Source organism: Polypterus senegalus, chromosome 5 (assembly GCF_016835505.1).
Source record: "Polypterus senegalus isolate Bchr_013 chromosome 5, ASM1683550v1, whole genome shotgun sequence".
Taxonomy (NCBI): Eukaryota; Metazoa; Chordata; class Cladistia; order Polypteriformes; family Polypteridae; genus Polypterus; species Polypterus senegalus.
This window is the reverse complement of record NC_053158.1, coordinates 35,333,331-35,347,194: the sequence shown is the minus strand read 5'-3', so window position 1 is coordinate 35,347,194 and position 13,864 is coordinate 35,333,331. Positions and strand designations below refer to the sequence as shown.

Sequence of the window (13,864 nt, the reverse complement as noted above, 5' to 3'; positions counted from 1 at the left end):
CTAACAAGACACCAGCTGAACAGATGTTGCTGAATACTGATTACACATTGTTAAGATGTATTTTAAACCCTTCATTTTAATTATCCTGAATTCAAACCTGAAGCACTGTACAATTAAATCTAGTAAATAGAAAAAATATGGTAAATTTCATAATACTTCACATATAAAGAAAACATTTAACTCTAAAGAAATGTTAGACTCATGAACACTGGCCTTACATGGTTAGGTGGATGGATGCAGGAATAGTAGAAAAAATACACAAAATGGTAAATGAGTGTCATTATCCTGTCTCTGATATCAGTCATTTTAATGATATTTTACAAAGTATAAAATAAGAAATAATTAGTAAACCACCATGAAAACATGAGGACAGTATAAATTATGACACTGTAATGTGGTGCCAGAGTGGAAAAAGATTGTTATGGTTAAGTGTGCAACCTGTATTGTGCTGGGAAATGTAAAATAATATAAGAACAGAGTCACTGACAATAACTGAGCTCTTTGCATGATGGTGTGAATAGACAAAAAGCCTAGGGGTTAGGAAATGTAGTAATGTGTACATAGTGAGAAAATGTGAGTGGGTCCCTGGGTTAATGCATAGTTTGGTTAAATATGTCCCTTTTTATTTGTTGTGCTTTTTTGCCAAATTATATTGTAAAGTGTTATTGTCTTTGAGCTGAAACATACTAAGTTGATTATTGATCATGGGAACTGAGGAAAGTGAGATTTTCAACTTTATCTTAGGCTTCTAGGTTTGGTTCACCATTAGGTTCAAGGCTTCTTTCTGTGGTGTACAAAGGTATAGCACCAGGCGGGGAAAGAAAATCTCTTCCATCCCTTGATGTAAGTAGTAGGAGGCTGGCAGATGGACTACTTCAGCTGGCATTTTCACTTGGCGGTCAGGTAAGTATCTTTAGCTCCACTCCTTGACTCACTCGCTTCTCAATATATGTGTACACTAATGTTTTTTTGACCTTCATTTTTTGTTTATATAATTAATAGACTGAACCACTGGTAGATTTGTTGCTGAACACAGTAACACTGTCTGTGCCACTCTCTGGACATGCTAACAAAAACTTCATTTCATTCTCTCATGGGGAATATTTTTATAACCTGTTTCAAGACACCATCAACTATGAGCTGCTAAGGAATCAGGACATTAGTGTGACTATCCTGATGAAGTCTGCATCAGAAAATCCGAAAATGGTGAGTGTTTTATTCATTCTCATAACTACACTCATAATTTTATACAGCAAACATTATTTTGTAACAGAAAATGTAATTTCAATTGCATAATATTTTTATTAAAGTGAAATGTTCACGACTTACCTCCATGTTAAAACAAGTTAGCTTGGCAAAGAAATGTATGTGTGACTCCAACAGCTGGATATTGCAATGAGGTAAGGTGTTATGATGTATAATATTACTGCTGGAGTGAACAATTGCTTTGTTTAGTATTTTGTTAATGATGTCACTACTTAGGGTATGGGGGTACTGTAGAAAGTAATTAAGTCAAGAGTTATAAATCTAGCAGTAACACTTAGAATGTACAAGTATAGTACCTTCATTTCTCACAACTGTAGCTTAGAAGTTTCCCAACAGATGTATTTCCACAATGATTCATTGTTGAATTAACATTTTATAAGTAATTTAACTAGAAAAATAACTACATAACATGTGGGAGTTTTTTCTAAAGACCTAGGGGTGAAAAACAAAGAATGTGTTTTGTAGTGTACACTTGTATAATGGAGTCAGAAACTTGGCAAAATGGGTGGTGACGCCTCCAGAAATAACTGTCAGACCTTAACTGGCCAGCCCAGAAGAGACTCCGTTCAGACCAGCGTGCCTCTGAAAATTACCTTCAATTTGACTAGGCCCAAAGTGGGGAAAACTGACTTAACAATTTAAGATACAGCAAAGCCCCAAAGACAAGGAGATGACGGTAAACCACTGGCTTGTTTACAAAAGGGTAAATATTTATTAACAAAAATAGAAAATAAAACAGAAGTGCTCAATAGTGCAAAAAGGCAAAATGATTTGCCTAAAAAGCCATCCATAGCAAACAAGTTCCAGTATGTGATTCATAATAATAATGATATATTTATTAATAATAACACAGAAACAGAAAAAGATAACAAATCTAACAAATCCAGCAAGAAAAATAGCAATACTTAGAAAACCCAAAAGTCTCCCTTGCAATCAAAATGAACTATTAGCCTGAACTCTTACTCTAGCCTCCTGATAAAGGCAGAGGGAGCATAATAGAGTGGTGATGTAAGGGTGGCCCTGCCATATAAACACGCAGAATGGAGGCACATTTAAAAGAGAGTTAATAACTAACGAAATAACAAAGTGAATCAAGATTTGATACCTATAAGAAAACCTGCACTGTACATATTATGTATCACAGTAACTGGATTTACATGCTTTAGTGTTATATTTAATTGTCATTTATCTCTTTGGAAAATGTTTCTTTAAAATAATTTGAAATAGGATGCTATACCTCCAGGGCGGCACGGTGGCGCAGTGGTATCGCTGCTGCCTCGCAGTTAGGAGACCTGAGTTTGCTTCCCGGGTCCTCCCTGCGTGGAGTTTGCATGTTCTCCCCGTGTCTGTGTGGGTTTCCTCCGGGCGCTCCGGTTTCCGGCACCCTGCCCAGGATTGGTTCCTACCTTGTGCCCTGTGTTGGCTGAGATTGGCTCCAGCAGACCCCCGTGACCCTGTGTTCAGATTCAGCGGGTTGGAAAATGAATGAATGCTATACCTCCAGTCAAACATGTTTTAATATGAGCGGCTGATATTTCCATTTAAATGACTAAAAGTGATGGATTGTTTCACAGTACAACATTTAAAACTGTTTTGTTACAGACAGAATCTTGAAGCAGAAAATTAGTGAATATTATACAATGAAAGAGAGACAATCACCTGTTATTGGTTTACCCAGTTTATACTCTTAGCCTTTCCTTGTAATTTATCTCCTTATTGGGGTATATGCAGTAAAAGTCCTATAACCATCAATTCTTGATGAAATTTGTCATATTGGTTTGGTGAGAAAAATACAGATTCTGTTGTTTATTTATTATGCAAGTACAGAATCACAGATAAAGCTCTATATATATGTAATAATCCAAAAATGTATTTGATATGCTGAGATAAACTTCAGAATGTTTGTTTCTGGCTCAAACGTCATTTTATAAATGAACTTGTGCATCAAAAGAATTCATAGGATATGTGATTAATTATAAATAAATATATGTATGTATGTATGTGTATAAATAAATAAACAAAGCTATTCACAGTCGAAAATTTGAATAATGCTGATTTTTAAAAAATTAATTATATAAAGAAGTCCTTTTTGAAAGTGACTGCTCTTGTAACTGGCATGCCATCTAGAAAGTTCTGGTGAAGTTTAAATCTCAAAACTTTTATGCAATTGCTACTTCACTTTTATTAGCAAGGAATTTTTGAAAGTATAGACAGTATTAGTTCAGAAAACTAACATTTTTTATGGATTCATATTGAAACTTAAAACACAATCCCCCAAAATTGGCACACCAGTTATCAGGGGAAAAAGACATTTTCCTTATGTTTTTGCCCATGCTGTTGGGTGGAGGTTGAATTCTATTTTGTTTTTATAATTTTCTGATATTTGTTTTTCTTTTCTTCTTTTTTCCAGTTTGACTATATTGTATAAATTTGTTGTATACATTCATCTTGATTGTATCCAAAAAAAAACTGGCACACCAAAACAAAATTCAGGTGCAACGATACCTCCAAAATTAAGATATATTAAGTAATCTGTGCATGTAATTATGTTGAGCAAGTTTGACAGTCCTCACCCTAGTTTTTGTCCCCTTAGGTTAGCATGGTTCTGAATGGGATGCTGGACCAGAGCTTTAGGGACCGCTCAGTGAGAAAAACAGAGGGACTGCGGCTTGTACAAGAAGTGCTAACTAATTGGGATAACTTTAAGCCTTGGTGGGCAAGCAGTACAGCCTCAGAAAACAAGATGTCTGTTCTAATTTTACTCTCTAAAGTCTTACAGGTACTTGTATTATTATTTAATTTCAATATTTAGGCTTATTTCTTTTCTTTTTTTTTCCACAAGATCTTCATATAGATTTGGTTTCTGCAAATAGTAGCAACTCAAAATACCATTTTGACTGTGTGGGCTTTTTCATACATCCGCAACAAATGTTCTACATTTTTTATTTGTCTTCATCCTCCTTCACGACTTCTGCTTTTTTCCCTCCAGTTCCTCTTTTCATATTTTGTGATGTTAGTTGACAGAGAGAGATGCATTTAATATTTACCATTCCAAACATTTGCTTATTAAACCTATACTATTTGCTGTTTTTCATATGCCACTTCATTTTTCCTAGCTTCTTCTATTTCTTTATATATAATAACTTGATGTTATCTTGCTTCTAAACATTAATTTGTCTTCATGCTTTCCTTTTTAGCTACCACATAAACTATATCAATACATAATGGTCCAGTGGGTATAGAAAGTATTCAATCCAACAGCTACCATACACATTTAAATTGTTGGGTTTTTTTTTTTGTACAGTTAATAAAGGCATACTTTTCATTTTATGGGGCTGTACTCACTCTTATAGGGAAAGTAAAAAAAAAATGAATAAAAATGCGAAACTTAAATGTTCCACTTTGGAAAGCATTCAGCACTTTGTTTTTAGATATTTAATAGCTGCCTGTTTTATGTGGTATGTTGTAACAGATTTTTCACATTCTCTTGGGCCTTATATTGGCTTACACCCTATAATAAGAGTTTAGACATTGTAGGCTATTTGGGAAGCACTGGCATACAGTGGTCTTGAGTTCCTACTATAGGTTTTGTATGGGACTTAGTTCTGGAATTTGACTGGAAGGAGTTTTACTTTTTCCTTTTTAATCCATTTAGGTGTTGCTTTGTCTTTTATTTTGCCGTTTTGGTCTTGTTGAAATATAAATAACTGTCCCTGTTTCACATGTTTTGTAAACAATGTAAAATCTTGTTCCATTATCTGTCTGTTTTTCTCAATACAGTAGACCCCCGCGAAGACGCGGTTCAGGGTTCGCGGCCTCAGTCGTTCGTGAATTTTTCCTTAGAACCTAACTAATAATTGTAAGCGGAAACTGTAAATATCCTCCGCAATTTTTATGGCTTTTTTCTTGGCAATACTGCACTGTAGAGAGAACAGGAAGTAACCGTAGAGGAAAACTTGGCTTGTGATGGTGAAAGTAGCCAATCCGAGAGTGTTGTACTCTACTAGAATTTGAAACTGTAACTCCCAGTGGTCCCTGCAGTTGCTCTGATTGGTCTTCTGCTCAAGGTACAGGGGCTGTTGGGATCAAAGGATGTCCGCGCGGCTTTTAAAAAGGGGGCCGGTGACCAAAACAAGAAAATAAGTTTTTGTAATTTGTGTTTCAAGTTCTTGTCTCTCTGTCTGCCTTCTGTTGGGTTACCTGCACTTATTCGTTTTGTCCTGGATTGTTTCGTGGTTGGGGTCTGGATTGTCTGCTGTCTGCCTGTGTACATGAGGACTGTAAGTGGATTCATTGCCATCCTGCGAAGAAAGGAGCGCTCCTGAACCCGTCCACCTGTCTTCAACATTTCAGGAACTAATGGAACTTTACTCTGTGTGCTTTGTTGTATTTAATGTATAATTGCTGTAAGGCAAACGGGTGGTATCGTTGTTTTCATTACATTCTGTAATTGCTGTTTGATTACCGGTTTGCTTTGTTTTTGTCTCTGTTTGTGAGTGCGTGCGGGTCGAGTCAAGGCTGGGTGTGTCCCTGGAATTTTCACCATAAAAATAAATAAATCACCATCTTCTCAACGGTGTGAATCTTAGCTGCACCAGACCACTACAGCTTTATTCATTTCTCCTTGCTGCTGATTGACTGCTGCCCTGTGATGCACCTCCAGCTGAGTGTTCTTGTGTTTTCCGTTTTGTTCTTCTTAATCCTTATACTACTGCAACCGACTATAGTCGTTTCCCAGTGCCATTTGTCTGCATGTAGGAGCCGAGTATATTCATTGAACGCTGCAACCGGCTATAGTCGGTTCCCATTGCAATTTACCAGCACGCCGGAACTGATCAGTCAGTGCTGTACATTTGTTGAGCAGGCAGCTCATGACCACTGCCGGCCCCTGCAGCACTACAGCTTCACTGTCTCTGAGATTCAGCCGCTGCACTAGACTAGCCTGCAAGTATCAGCGTTTACCTCTGTGTGCTTGCATGCAGCAAGTTCAAGCGCATTTGGCTCGGTGATTTACTGAATTTCATCAATGCCGTCAGTTGCACCTTGTACACATTGTTTCAGTAATTTTTAAAATAGTTTTTACAGTTCATTAGCAGTGTGTAAAATGATCATTGTTGCAATTGTGATGCTCTTTGCATGAAATAAAATATGTTCCATTAAAATTTCACTTTTTCTTTGTGAATTGTGACATTTACTTAAAAAGTGCAGCAAAAAAGTTTTTGCTGTCCAGGGATGCATTAACCCCCAAGTATGTGGCACTTTAAGGGATAAAGCCCCAAGATGCCGCTGAAATGCCCTGCACCTTCTAAGGCTGCTGGCAATGAAAATGCGCTTGCATGAATTACAGTACATATAGCGGTAACATCGGTATTTTACATTCTAGCACTGCGGATGACATCAGTACAGTACTGTACAACATACAGGTTTACCTTTGCATTCTTTTTTTTAGGTAATGTATTAAGCTGATGTTGATATGAAATTAAAGTGTTTTGGGGGCATATTTAGGGTTTAAATTATAAAAATAGGCATTTTTTTTAACCGCATCCATAATTTGCAGTTTTTCACAATTCACGGGTGCCCCCATGAATTTTGGGGGTCTACTGTACATTTCATTCTCTGTTTTCCGCAGCCTTACTAATCCTGCTGATTCACATTATATCCACAACTGTATACTGCCCATACCATACTTTAGTATGGGGATAGTGATTCGTACATGCTGCTGTATGCTGTTTTTTCATCACACACAGGGCCTTGCTGCTAAGGCCATTTTTTTAAAAAAACAACAGAACTTTCAAATATGGCTTCTTCCTCACCACTCTTCTATAATACTCAGACTGGTGGAATTGTGAAATGTCTCACTGTTCCTCTCATATTATTTGTGACGCGCAGCATATCCTTAAGAGTTGTTTTTGGCCACTGGTCTACTTCTCTGACTAATTTTCATCTTGTTTGGCTGCTAAATTTTGAAGTGCAAACTTTTCTTTAAGATTCTGAATATTTGATTTAATACTATATTTATATTCCTTACCTAATGTGTGCTGCCTTTAGCAAGGTCTTTTGTCTTTCTACTGCTTGGTATATAGTGTCCATCGAAATGACTTCAGTCATGTGGTTTAAACTTTTAAAGACTGGTGAATTCTGCTTAAATGGTACTGTGCTCTCAGATTGATTCTCATTAACAGACTTTTCAAGTACTACTGGATGATGCTGTGCTTTTCATTAATGGTAAATGCTGAAGGAGAGATGGATTTTAAAGTTAATGTACTGTATTTTAAATAATTTTTGTTTTATAATAAAATTATGTCAAAATATGTCATACATTTTCAGTTGTAAGACAGCAAATTGTAGTGTAGTCTAGGAGGACTGAATAATGTCTAAACCCACTGTATTTTCCACCATATTTGCTTCTCCATATTCAGTCACTTTGCTTGATTTTGTCACACTTGGATTTACAGTAACATTTTCAAAATTATTATTTTGTTTATGTGAAGAAAGAACAGCCACATTGAACACTATTTTGCATGTGGGCAAAATAAAGAATATTTGGTTGTTTTATTTTAAATTGTGATAAAAAAGAAACATTTATACTTAGTTAACATTTATACATTTACACAGCAGTCATACCACATGCACTTACTTCAGAAGAGGTTATCTACCTGAAGCTAAGCATGTTCAGGCCTGGCCTGTATTTAGATGGGAGACCATCTGGGAATTGCTTGAGTTGTTACTGGAAGAGGTGTTGTTTAGGCCAGTATGGGGGACTTATCTTGTGGTCTAAATATGGATCCCAATGCCCCAGTGCAGTGAGGGGAACACTGTACTGTAAACATGGCACTGTTCCTCAGATGAGACGTAAAACTGAGGTCCTAACTCTCTGTCTCCTTTGCAAAGAGCAGAGTGTATCCCGATATCCTAGCTAAATTGCCCTCCACGGCCTAGTCATTCTGGCACCAAAATCATTCCTGGTTTCTAAATGGCCATCTCTCTCTTCAGTTTACCACCTAATAGCTAAGAGGTGCCCTGTTGCCGCCATTATGATTGTTTTTTTGTGTGGAAGTTTGTTGTTACCCCATTGACATCCGGGTGGCTCTCTTGTACTGTTTAGTCCAGACACACCATCACATCAAGCAATCGAATAGTACTTCTTTAAGTCCTTTCTGTCTAATTTTCTGTGAATGTTAGGAAAAACTGAGCCAACTTAATAACTAAGAAACACATGAAAAACTGGTATTTCATATCAAAACAACAGAGAATTTATAGAACTGCTTTATAGTAACCCACATTGAAATATTAAAAGAAAGGAATCAATTCCGGTTATACTGAAGTTTTTAAAGTAGCAAGTTTTTTTTATATGATTTTTATATATGTAAAGTTTAAAGATTCCAAATCATATTAATCATTCACATTTTCATTTTTGACACTGTAACTATTGTTTGTTATAATACAGCATGATGTTTAAATTTGAGGTTTTAACCCTTTCGTCCCTTATGGAATATTTTTTGTTGCCTTTCATAAATACTAGTTCACATCATCAAAAAAGCTCATACCATCATTGCCCTACTTTAGATTTGTAATGGGATTAAGTTTACACTCTTCATATGTGAAATAAATTAAGATACATTTTAAAAATCTATTCCTTTGCTTATATTTGTTTTCTTTTGCTCATTATCAAGTTTTTTGTACGTTTGTGGTGTAATTTGCAAGTATGTGTAGTACTAATGTATTTAAAGGAAATGTGAATTTATTGCATTTTCAGTTTTACATTGTCTTAATTTCCAAGTTGATGTCACAAATGAGGTTTACATTTCCTGCAAATTTTCTGTAGTAACACTTTTAATTCTATTCTAGATAGATTCTTCAGTTTCATTTAAGACAAGTCACAATGCATTTGGAGCTGTATTTAATACATACACTTCTTTAATTACTGACACAGCATTGCCCTTAAATTTAAAGGTAGGTTTCTTTACTTTGTTCTTTCTTGCACTGACAAATAAGACCATGCTTAAGCATTTACCATAGGATTTAAAAATATTTTTAAACTATCATAGAAGTCAGTTCTTTACAGTAACGAGTGACAATCATCATTGCAAGCTTTATTTCAGATTATTTTATATTACCCAGGCTTCCATGCTGAGACAACCATACTGGAACATTTTTGTCTTTTAGAGCCAGGCACTGATTATCCTGCCATTCTTCACCAACCTCCCAGAAAGCATCCTCCTTGATCTCCAGACTGCCCTGGAGAAGCTGGTTGCTTGTCACTTTCCCATGCAGTCAGATGAGTTTCCTACAGGAACACTACGCTATAACAACTATGTGGATAGCATTAAAAAGGTGAAATATCCTTTGTGACTTTTTGTATTTTTTAACTTCTAAAAGTTCATTTATTTTCTATTAAATAATGACATATTAATGGAATTTCATTTATTACCACAGTGAAGAGTTAGAGTGATAATAAATCAATAAATGAAATATACTCAGTTGGATTACATGCATAGTTAATTTAGTAGTTTATGAAATGCTACTTAAATTTATGATTGCAGCCTTCAAGTACACTCTTTTTCTTCATTTGTAAAGACTAAGAAGCATTAAATAGTCTCCCTGATGTCATGAAAATCTGAAAGATAAGTTTTTTGCAGCACCCAGAACTAGTTTTGTGTTTTTTTTTTTGGTTTTTTTTTAATTAAAAATTTCTTTCCATGTTCACATTGCCTTCTTCTAATGGCAGCAGTTTCTTCTGACATACTGTTGTTACTTTTAATCGTTTTGTGTTTAGGGTTCTTCTCTTTGGGGGGGAAAAAAAAAGAATTATTGGATTTTTGACTCAGATATACTAAGTTTGTACTTGATTAGTTGATATGTTCTTGCTTTCTCTTAGGACTGATGCATCAGTATTCATTTAAGTTTTTCTTAAAAATTATTTTTTTAAACTACATTTAGAGATGATTGATATTGCTATTATGTAACTAATGAAATGAAATTACAAAACACAGTTTTACTTTATCAAGTGAAACATACAGTATGCATGCTGTTACCTTGCCAATACTGCAAGGTAGTTAAAAATAATAATCACTCTTTTGATTTACTGTATTTGTAATAGTATAGTAATTGACACATTTTTCATATCGCAAACAAACCCTTATCCTACAGCTTAGGTGCAGGTGCAAATGTAAGTGAACTTCAATACATTGGCTAAACGAAGTAGGTTGGGAGAATCGGATAGGTAAATCATTTGGAACCAATCAAAGAAGATGCCATAGAAATTTTTTTGGATTGGACTCTGATGAATAGAAATAAGAAGCCTGGTCAGTTTGGTTTTGCTAAACCAGGTGAATGCAAACACACCATGCCAAAGGGAAAGAAGATCTCTGTTTAGGAAGAGGATAGTGAAAGCTTATCAGTCTGTTGAAAGCTAAAAATCATCTCATAATGATATGATCTCTATCATTTTATTGTGAGACAAATATTTTGTAAGAGGACAACATTTAATAGGACAGCAATGTGATCTAGAAGAGGTCACCTCAGCAAAATAATGCCAAGATCCACACGAAAAATAATAAATCGGGCAAAAGCTGACCCAAACCCTTACATGTAGAAAATTGCATTTTTGACCTTTTGGTCACAATTAAAACTGCTATTTTTTGAGAAAGCCCAACACTGCTTACCACAAACAGAACCTTATTCCAATAGTAAAGCATGGTGGTAGGATTATCAATTTTTGGGGCTGCTTTTCCTTTTTTGACGCAGGAACATTTCACATCTTTAAAAGAATCACAAATTCTGCCGTATACTTAAAGGATTCTTGAACAGAATGTCATGTCATTAATGAAGAAGCTAAAGCTGGACTGAAAGTGGGAGCTTTCCAACATAGCAGTGGCCCAAAGAATTCAAACAAATCTAACAAAGAATGACTCAGGAAAAATAACATTTGTGTTTTTGGATTGGCCAGTTCAAAGTCCTTTACCTAGATTTATTTCTGGCAGGACCTGAAATCCTCAACCTGCTGGCTGAGTACTCTCAGTAGAATGGGGGATAAATCCTTCAGGATACTGTAGATGTCAGGGATTGATTGATGGCTATAAGAGGCCATCTTCCTTTTTTGCATTAATAACTCCATCCATCCATTTTCTAACCCGCTGAATCCGAATACAGGGTCATGGGGGTCTGCTGGAGCCAATCCCAGCCAACACAGGGCACAAGGCAGGAACCAATCCTGGGCAGGGTGCCAACCCACCGCAGGACACACACAAACACACCCACACACCAAGCACACACTAGGGCCAATTTAGAATCGCCAATCCACCTAACCTGCATGTCTTTGGATTGTGGGAGGAAACGGGCGCCGGAGGAAACCCACGCAGACACGGGGAGAACATGCAAACTCCACGCAGGGAGGACCCGGGAAGCGAACCCAGGTCGCATTAATAACTCTTTTTAAATAATTGGAATATATTTATTATGAATTGAGGTGTGGTTTAGATAAATTTTTTGCAAGTTTATTTTAATATTTTATGCCATAAACTTTTTAGAAGCCCTTTATACCTGAGAGGAACTTTATAAGCCCACTGTAGCAACACCAAAAAACTGATTTTACTTCCTTACAGCTTTTGGATGCTTTGGAAATGTCCCAGAGCCCAATGTTATTAAAATTAATGACTGAAATCCTTTGTCGGGACAACAGGCATATCATGGAAGAGCTATTTCAAACATGCTTTAGAAACATTGCCAAAAGGTGAGGAAAATACCCATTTACAAATAAATGTCTTTTTAGATATGTTATGTCAGAAAGATTTAACATCTGTTTATTCTGTTGGTTTATGAATTGCATGAGATGTCATACTGTGACTGCATACAGTGCATGTATCATTTTTTTGTTCTTTTTGTTATTTATGAAGGAGAAATTCATATTTAAATATTACATACTTTAATGCACGTTTTTTAACTTTAATATACTGTGGAAATAAGATAATTTCAAAGTAACACTATATATTTATGGGACTTACAAAATATGTGGTAACAATTATTTTGGGTATAATTTTGGAATCATGTTAAAAAAATGTTTTCTAAATTCATTTGACTTTTAAGAATTAGAATTTTGAATTCTTCAGTGGAAGTGAAATACTCCTTTTGTTTTAGGGGTGCCTGCAGTAAACAAGTCTCTCTACTAGACACTGTTTTTCAAATGTTCCAAACAGAGGATCCATGTGCCAGCACAACTCGACAAGCAGTTGTTGACCGTTGCCTCCTGACTATTCTTTTTAACTGTAGCCTGGAAGCACTTACGGAGTTCCTCTGTAAAACAGTAGCTTATATCATGACCATCTTACAAGCTAGGTTCTTAAAGGTAAGCTAGATAACATGGACAGCTTTTTTTTTTTTTTTTTAAAAAACTTGTCCCTTAATAAACTGATAAAAGTATAAAATGCTCTTCCTACTCTAGAATCTCAATACTCTTTGTATGAGCAAAGTATAATACAAATGTATGCATTTTTACTGATTTTTGTTTTTTTCATGACTCAGTTCCAGACTGAATTAGGTTATGATTTCTTACAATAAGCTGTCATGCATGACCCTTCTTTGTCATCTGTTTAATTTAATCAATATTTGTTAAGCAAGGCTTTATACGTTTCTAGATCGCATTTGATCTTAATCTTCAAAATTTGTTTTGCAGTCAAACGAATCTGCATTTGATACCCAACTTGCTAAGAAAAATGGTTGCTACAAAATTATGGAAGTTGTTTATTCACGTTTGCCTAAGGAGGAGGTTTACTCCAAAGAATCAAAGGTCAATCAAGCTTACTGTGGTCACAACAAATCGGAGGGCAATGAGCTTTCAAAAACCTTACTCAAGTAAGTAGTTTTCAGTTTAAAATGTTCTTAGGTCATGAGGATCTGTTTTAACAAAACCACAGAGGGCCACATGGGCTAAAGTGGTTTAATATCTATGAGGCATATGTACATGATAATGGATTCTAGGAAGCGTTCTCAGTTCTGTGTTTGATGAGGTAATTAAAGAGTTGTTATTTCGCTTAATATTTTTCAGCCTGCATTGATACATTTCCTGTGTGTGAGAACTATCCATCCATCCATCCATCCATTATCCAACCCGCTATATCCTAACACAGGGTCACGGGGGTCTGCTGGAACCAATCCCAGCCAACACAGGGCGCAAGGCAGGAACAATAAAGAAATAAAATTATCAAAACAGTCAAGTTTTTATTATTGTCCCGGTATTTAATTCTTCTGCTATCTTAAAAACGAGAATGAATAGGAGAAATGTTAGTACAAAAATTGGCAATAAATATGAGTTTTCTTTGTTTTTAGGATTTACAAACTTCCTCCAGGATTGTGATATTTTTTTTTAAATGTGCCGTACAGGAATAAGAAAGATTCATTGGTTTTGGGGAAATTAGCCAGAGAATATACTGTAGTGTTGGAAATGAGAGGAGAAAATAGTGCTTAATGAATGAGTGCAATAGGGTTAAAAAGAAACATTTTCTGGTCGGTCACTTACACATGCAACAGTTGTTCTTTTGTTAATGTGAATTTAAAATTATTTGATAGATTTTGATGCATAAAGGTTGTTGAGCAATTTATG

The 13,864-nt window shown here is 35.6% G+C and overlaps 1 protein-coding gene across 1 annotated transcript in view; it reads left to right on the top strand.

Annotated features, from left to right (window-relative positions):
* The window catches only part of prkdc (protein kinase, DNA-activated, catalytic subunit), a 263,584-nt gene that overhangs the window by 88,280 nt on the left and 161,440 nt on the right, over positions 1-13,864 (top strand). The window contains exons 35-42 of the mRNA XM_039754497.1: positions 745-903; positions 1,003-1,206; positions 3,860-4,045; positions 9,115-9,219; positions 9,433-9,600; positions 11,871-11,998; positions 12,403-12,610; positions 12,938-13,116. Of these exons, the coding sequence (XP_039610431.1) occupies positions 745-903; positions 1,003-1,206; positions 3,860-4,045; positions 9,115-9,219; positions 9,433-9,600; positions 11,871-11,998; positions 12,403-12,610; positions 12,938-13,116 (1,337 nt within the window). The remainder of the gene's footprint in view (positions 1-744; positions 904-1,002; positions 1,207-3,859; positions 4,046-9,114; positions 9,220-9,432; positions 9,601-11,870; positions 11,999-12,402; positions 12,611-12,937; positions 13,117-13,864) is intronic.